At 48.7% G+C, this 8,247-nt stretch overlaps 1 protein-coding gene across 5 annotated transcripts in view; it reads left to right on the top strand.

The window, feature by feature from the left end:
- The first annotated feature begins 306 nt into the window (after positions 1-306).
- pcdh9 (protocadherin 9) overlaps positions 307-8,247 on the top strand; it is a 202,324-nt gene continuing 194,383 nt past the window's right edge. For all 5 annotated transcript variants that reach the window (XM_088993137.1, XM_088993136.1, XM_088993138.1 and 2 more), the window contains exons 1-2: positions 307-742; positions 3,067-6,169. In XM_088993137.1, the coding sequence (XP_088849263.1) occupies positions 3,134-6,169 (3,036 nt within the window). In that variant the 5' untranslated portion in view covers positions 307-742; positions 3,067-3,133. The remainder of the gene's footprint in view (positions 743-3,066; positions 6,170-8,247) is intronic.

Below are 8,247 nucleotides of genomic sequence, written 5' to 3'. Positions count from 1 at the left end.
TGGCTTTTTTTAGGGGTGGGGGCGAAGGGGGGTTATCGTGAAAACGTCTCCGCAGCCTGCGGCAACATCGAGGGGCATCTCGCCGCGCACGGTCTTTCGGATGCGCCATAAGTGACGTCTCTCCGGGCCAATCGGGTTCCGATTACGCACCTTCGACGCGGCCGGGTGGACCAATGGAAGCGGTTGAGCGGGGCGAGGAAGGGGGGGAGCGGGTCGGTGTGCGTCCTCATCCCTCCTGTGGCTCGACGGAAGAGAGAGAAAGTGAGAGAGGGGCAAGGGAGAGAGAGTTGAGCAAGAAATCCAGCCGCGACAGTGAGAGCGCGAGGATGAGCGGCGCGTAAACGTTGCGCATTGGAGTGACATTGAACGCCTCTTGTTGAATTTTGCCAGCAACAGGGAGGACAACATCGGACACGGTCGGACACCGTCGGACACCGTCGGACACCGTCGGACCTTTTACATCTTTTGGACCTGTTTATAACCTTCTTTTCTCCTTTTTGTCCAAGTCACCGGCTTCATGTCAGATTTGGGTGATCATCAAGCCCATCGGACTCCAAACAGGAGGGAATAGAGACTGGACGTTTATTGCTTGGAAGTGCATTTTTTACCCCCACGGGACGTCAACTGGGAGGCGAGCATTGATTTTTTTTTGGAGGGGAGACGCTCTTTAATGGAAGACACCGCAAACCGCCGAGCACCTGGCTGCTGGAAGATGAGATGCTGATCACCGCAACAGCCGCAGGTCACATGCTTAAACCCTTTACATGAGTTCATTTGAGGGCTTGGGGGGGGTAGAACCGAGGCACCCGCGTTGTGGTTTTTTCTACCCCGTATTGCCCCCAAACCCTCATTATGACAATTATTTTATTGGTTTACCCGGACCTGATGACCATTGAGAGGTCGTCAGAGTCCTTCGGCCTCCAAATGGTCTCTTGTGATCTGGGCTTTTTTTGCACATGTGCACTTGAAGAGTCCATCTTATAGTTGCGATGAGGAATTGCAAATCTTTCAAGATCAGATTTTCAAAAGATCGGCATCTTTAAAAAAAAAATGTCGGACGTGTCAATATTCATTGGCACGAAGCCTTTCGAGCAACTTGAAATGTTCACAAGTTTGCATCTGGAACTCATACGAGTATGCAAGCAAAGCTTGCGATCTGGGCTTTTTTTGCAGATGTGCAAGTGAAGCTCAACACAGATGGACACCTAAATGCAGCTGGATGCCAAAGTCATTTTTTGCCGCGGGCCACACTGTAGTTACGGTTTCCTCTCGAGGGCCGATATGTATTTGGGGAAGCCATTAGAATGTTTCATCCCCTCCACATAATAATAATAATAATAATAATAATAATAAATGTAATTTCTAAGCGCGCTTCAAAGCTCTCAAGGACACTTTACAGTCACAAAAAACCGCATAGATCCATCCATCCATTTTCCGTAGCGCTTCATCCTCAGTAGGGTCGCGGGGGGTGCCGGAGCCGATCTCAGCCGTCTTCGGCGACTAGGCGGGGGACACCTTGAATTGGTTGCCAGCCAATCGCAGGGCACACAAACACAAACAACCAGTCAGTCTCACACTCACACCGAGGGACAATTGGGAGTGTTCAATCTGCCTGCCATGCATGTTTTTAGAATGTGGGAGGAAACCGGAGGACCCGGAGAAAACCCACGCGGGCCCGGGGAGAGCATGCAAACTTCACACAGGGGAGATTGGACCGGGTCTTGAACTCACGACCTCTGCACTGCGAAGCCGGCGTGCTAACCACTCAACCACCGGGCCGCCCCAGCAAAGATACAATAGTATTACATAATAATATACAATCAATAATTTTATATTTTATTTAATTAATAATGAAATACAATTACAAATAAAAACACGAGTTGAATGCAGTTTTAAATGGGTGGCTTTTGAGATGGGATTTGAAGGTGGGAAGAGAATCCATGTTACCAATGTTGGGAGGAAGTGACTTCCAGAGTTTGGGGGCAGAGCGGCTGAAAGCTCTGTCCCCCATCGCGCTGAGACGGCCGGGGGGTGGGGGGGACACACAGAAGTGGAGGATCTGAGGGAACGAGAGGGAATAGAAATTTTCAGAAAGTCAGATAGGTCAGGGGGGAGGCAAGGTTATGGATAGCTTTAAATGTATAAAGAAGAATTTTCAAGTTGATTCTATATTTGACTTATCTATTTCTATCTTTATTTATATTTGACTACTTCTATATTTGATCAATGAAAATACATAATAATATATGGAAATAATACATATAGAGGGCACAACAAATGAACAAATAACTAGTTTTCAAATCTGAAGTCAGGAACAATGATTGCTATTGTGGTTTACATCCAAAAATGTGAAAATTTGGAGAGGATTTTCACGTTCACTCTACCCGGAAATCTTGATCAACCCAATGCATTGAAAACAAATGTATGCTGAAATACAACACAATAAAATAAAACAAAATCAAATATAATAAAATAAAAACATGAAAAAAACATAACACAATACAGTAAAATATAATAACTTAAAATACGTACATTAAAATACATGAAATTAAGTCAAAGTCAAAGTCAGCTTTATTGTCATTAAATTAACTATAAACATGAAAATACATTATAAGAAAATAAAACACAACAAAATACAATTAAATAGAATAACTTAAAATACATTAAAATAAACGAAATTAAAATACATTAATGGGAAAGAAAATAGAATTGACAGCAAGTCAAAAGTGGGAAAATCCCAATGCATTACTGGACCTTATTCATTGAAATTATTCATAGGTAAGGTCTAGATAATTTACAGATGACTTATTTGGCTTTGTAATGTATTGATCAGAAGTCGGAGTGAGGTTCCCAAAGTGTTTTTAAACTTGAACAAGGACATTGCAACGAGCAGAGTGAACGTAGCGCGAATCGCTGGATGGAGTTATTGTCGCTGCACGCGTGGTACACGCTAAGAATGATTGATTCTCACGAAGAGGCGTTATTTTTTTAGGCGTGGACGCGAAACTGTTGATGCGATGACGTTGCCTGAAAAAGCATTGACCGAAAGCGTTGATGTATTTTTAGGCTTGGACGATCGTCAGTGAGAAAAACCGCCGCCGCCAGAAACGTTTGCTCGGCTTTCCGCCCCGTCATGGATCTAAAAGACTATTACCTGCTGGGCGCTTTGCTGGCTTGCGTCTGGCTCGATCCTTCCATCGCCCAAGAACTCATCTACCCCATCAGGGAGGAGCTGCAAGAAAACGTCCTGATTGGAAATATCCCCAGAGACCTGAACATCTCGCATACGAACGCCGCCACGGGAGCCAGCGCCAATCTGGTGTACCGGTTGGTCTCCAAAGCGGGCGATAACCCCCTGGTCCGCGTTCTGAGCAGCACCGGCGAGATATTCACCACATCAAACCGAATCGACCGGGAGAAACTCTGCCCCGGGCCTCCCTTTGAGGACAGCGAGTGCTCCTTTGAAATTGAAGCGGTCATCCTGCCGAATGATTATTTCCGACTGATTAAGATTAAAATCCTGGTCAGAGATGCAAACGACAACGCGCCCATGTTCCCGTCCCCCGTCATCAACATCTCCATCCCGGAGAACACGCTCATCAACAGCCGCTTCGCCATCCCCTCGGCCACCGACCCGGACACCGGCCCCAACGGCGTTCACAAATATCAACTGATCAACGGGCAAAGCGCCTTCGGCTTGGACATCGTGGAAACGCCCGAAGGGGAGAAGTGGCCCCAGCTGATCGTGCAGCAGAATCTGGACCGAGAGCAGAAGGACACGTACGTGATGAAGATCAAAGTGGAGGACGGCGGCAGCCCGCAGAAATCCAGCACCGCCATCCTCCAAGTCACCGTGACAGACGTCAACGACAACCGACCCGTCTTTAAGGAGAGTCAGGTGGAGGTGCACATACCGGAGAACTCCCCCCTCGGCACGTCCGTGGTGCAGCTCCAGGCCACGGACGCCGACGTGGGGGCCAACGCCGACATTCGATACGTGTTTGGGACTCAGGTGTCGCCGGCCACCAAGAGGCTCTTTGCGCTGAACGCCACATCCGGACTCATCACGGTGCAGCGGCCTCTGGACAGGGAGGAGACGGCCGTGCACAAGCTGACCGTGGTGGCGAGCGACGGCAGCCCCAGCCCCGCCAGAGCCGCCGTTTCCATCAACGTGACCGACGTCAATGACAATCCGCCCAACATAGATTTGCGCTACATCATCAGTCCCATTAACGGCACGGTTTTCCTCTCCGAGAAAGATCCCATAAACACCAAGATCGCGCTCATCACCGTGTCGGACAAGGACACCGACATCAACGGCAAGGTCATTTGCTTCATCGAGAAGGACGTGCCCTTCCATCTCAAGGCCGTGTACGACAACCAGTATCTGCTGGAGACATCCGCCCTGCTGGATTACGAAGGCACTAAGGAGTACAACTTCAAAATCGTGGCCTCCGACTCCGGGAAGCCCAGCTTGAATCAGACCGCCCTGGTGAGGGTGCGGCTGGAGGACGAGAACGACAATCCGCCGGTTTTCACTCAACCCGTCATCGAGCTGGCCGTCATGGAGAACAACAAGCGGGACTTGTTCCTCACCGCTCTCAGCGCCACGGACGAGGACAGCGGGAGAAATGCCGCGATCGTCTACCAGCTCGGACCCAACGCGTCATTCTTTGACCTTGATCGTAAAACGGGTATTCTGACCGCCTCCAGAGTTTTTGACCGTGAGGATCAGGACAAGTTCCTGTTCACCGTCACGGCCAGAGATAACGGCACGCCGCCTCTGCAGACGCAGGCGGCCGTCATCGTAACCGTGCTGGACGAAAACGACAACAACCCCAAGTTCACGCACAACCACTTTCAGTTCTTTGTCTCGGAGAACCTCCCCAAGTACAGCACCGTCGGGGTGATCACGGTGACTGATTCCGACGCTGGAGAAAACGCCGCCGTGTCCCTCTCCATCCCGAATGACAACGAGAACTTCATCCTGGATCCTTTCTCGGGCGTTATCAAATCCAACGTGTCCTTTGATCGGGAGCAACAGAGCTCCTACACGTTTGACGTCAGGGCCGTGGACGGCGGCGGGCCACCTTGCTCCTCGGCGGCTAAAGTGACCATCAATGTCATCGACGTGAACGACAACAGCCCCGTTGTCATCTACCCCCCCTCCAACACCTCCTTCAAGCTGGTCCCGCTGGCCTCCATCCCCGGATCGGTGGTCGCCGAGGTGTTTGCGCTGGACGGCGATACGGGCATGAACGCCGAGCTCAAGTACGCCATCGTGCACGGCAACCACAAGGGCCTGTTCAGGATCGACCCGGTCACCGGGAACATCACGCTGGAGGAGAAACCGACGGCCGGCGATATCGGACTGCACCGCTTGGTGGTCAACATCAGCGACTTGGGCTATCCAAAGTCCCTCCATACTCTGGTACTGGTGTTCCTGTACGTCAACGACACAGTGGGTAACTACAGTCTCATCACGGATCTCATCCGGCGGAGGATGGCAACGCCGATCGAGCGCAACATAAGCGAAAGCGGCGAAACCTATCAAAGCGGCGACTATTTAACGATAATGATAGCCTTTGTGACCGGCGCCTTGGTGGTGATTATCGTCATCTTCGTGACGGTTCTGCTGCGCTGCCGGCACGCTTCCAGGTTCAAAGCGGCGCAGAGGAAAAAACAAGGTACCGAGTGGATGTCCCCCAACACGGAGAACAAACAAAACAAGAAGAAAAAGCGTAAGAAGCGGAAATCGCCTAAAAGCTCCTTGCTCAACTTTGTTTCCATTGAGGGGAACAAACCCGACGACCCCGCCCACCAGCCCATCAACGGAACCATCAGTTTACCCACCGAACTGGAAGAGCAAGGGATGGGGCGCTTCGATTGGAACGCCACGCCGACCACCACCTTCAAACCAAGTAGCCCCGACCTGGCCCGTCACTACAAATCCGCCTCTCCGCAGTCGGCCTTCCACCTCAAGGCCGACACGCCGGTCTCGGTCAAGAAGCATCACGTGATTCAGGAGCTCCCGCTGGATAACACCTTCGTCGGGGGTTGCGACACCCTTTCCAAGAGGTCCTCCACCAGCTCGGACCACTTCAGCGCCTCGGAGTGCAGCTCCCAAGGAGGCTTCAAGACCAAGGCGCCCTTGCACAGCAGACAGCAGGTAAAAGAACACTTTTACTGGTCTATAAGTACTGCCTATAACTGCCCGGTTCCGCAGTGCTAGAGTGCCGGTTACAAGTCAGTCTAGCCTCACAGTCGGGTTACGGATGCAGCAACAAGGCAAGCGGATTTTTTTTTCCAAAAGATCACACTTAAAAAACATACAAAAAAATCCGTACATATCCCGCCATGATGGATTTGATGGACTCTTCTGTCACATCAGATTTTTGGTGGTTCAATCAAAAGAGTCGTGGTTAAATAAGTGAGCAGGATGCCTTATTTTATGGATTCTTCACCAAGGTTAGATCATTGGTTGGTAAAAAAAAATGTACATTGATCCATTGTGAAAGAAACATTTTTTTCTGGCCTATCTACTCAAAGCCAATAGCGCTTACGCAACCTCCACAGAGATAGAAGACACCTTACCTGTCATCAACCTTGACAGTGCATTTGCGGATTTTATTTGTATATTTTATCATGATTTGTTTCAGTGTTCTGCTGTGTACAGTGACATCGCCACCTTTTCGATACCTGTAAGCCGTAACAAGTACCGTAATTTCCCAACTAAAAAGCGCACCTGATTATAAACCTCAACCAGTACATTTTTTAAAAGAAAAAACATTTTGTCCATACATAAACCGCACCTGTCTGTAAACTTCAGATTTATAAGGAAAGACGGTACACAGGAAAGGTTTTCAAATTTTTTATAATATACAGTGATACCTCAGTTTACAAACTTAATTGGTTCCCAGAAAGTGTGTGTTAGGCAAAAAGTGTGTCTTCCAAACATTAATTTCCCATAGGAAACCCGTAAAAATTAGAATAATCCATTGTATGTAATTAAAGAAATAAACTGCACTGTCTAATAAAGTGGTTTTATTGACCTTTGTGATGGTCATTGATGTAGTTGCCTCTTGATGATATCCGAGTGACTTTGCCGTACTTTCTCGGCGATAATACCCTCACTCACACTGTCCCCTGCTAGCCGCTTTTCGTTAATCCAAATCAACAGAAGTTTTTCAATCTCTTCCATTGCTTGAGACCGTTGCTGAGACAACACAGAAACAACCTTGGCCCCACGTAGCAATTGTCGATTTCGCATACTGGTACCGGGACGCTAAGTCACAAAAATGCACACCTCATTGGTGTTTTTCGATGATCTTCTTCTGCTCGGCCGTCATTTTGTTTTGTGTCCTCTTCGGCGTCACACTCGACTGTGGTGGGTCTTTTTCTGTCCCAAAAAAAAGCAAAAGTATCCACTCGATAGCAAACCAAGTCTGCACTGAGTGCACTGAAAGAAAGTGGGTGTAGAAAAGTAGTCCGGAAGCCACGGTGACGCTGTTCGGCTGTGTGGTTTGGTGTTCTTCCGCCGAAAACTAGTCAACCAGCCACGATGGCGCTCCGTGTGTTTCCCGAAAATTAGTTCGAATGCCAAGATTATATTCCCGCAAATTTAATGTTCGTAAGGCGCAAAGTTTGTTAGCTAAAGCTTCTGGGGGTATCACTGTACCTTACTTGTTCTTTCAAAACAGTTACGCAGCAGCAACACAACATGTATTACGGTATTAACACAGCCCGAACGATGGCCCCATCTCTGCAGAAACTGCTGGGTTGAAAGTTGCGTTTTATTTTCCGAAAATTGCGTTTTATATTCCGGAAATTACGCTAACTAATAGTCGTCCGCAGTCACCGACGAAAAAATGCCGTTCTTCCTCTCCAAAAGCTAACGAAACGAAAGCGAGTGAGGCTCGTCTGGGATTTGATACACATCCAATTCAAAAAGGATTAGCCAATAATGAGCCTCAAATTTCGACATAATCCACACTGCTTTATGTAGAAAGGGGTGGGGGGAGGAGGGGGGGTGGCATCAAAGCCTTTATTAATTTTTCTGCTAATAAAGCCCCACGACACCGCTAACAGTTACAATCGAACACACATGGACAAATACAGGGAGGGAAAAGGGGGGAAAACGAGGACAGGAGGGCCGAGTGAGAGAGGCCGAAGACTTGACTGGCGGTGGTATTGAACCTTCGGGGGGCAGCGTTGAGCCGCAAGCACGAATTAATTGTAAAAATAATC

Source organism: Hippocampus bargibanti, linkage group LG03, assembly GCF_051943395.1.
Source record: "Hippocampus bargibanti isolate YZ-2025 linkage group LG03, ASM5194339v1, whole genome shotgun sequence".
NCBI lineage: Eukaryota > Metazoa > Chordata > Actinopteri > Syngnathiformes > Syngnathidae > Hippocampus > Hippocampus bargibanti.
This window is presented reverse-complemented; position numbering and strand designations above follow the sequence as displayed.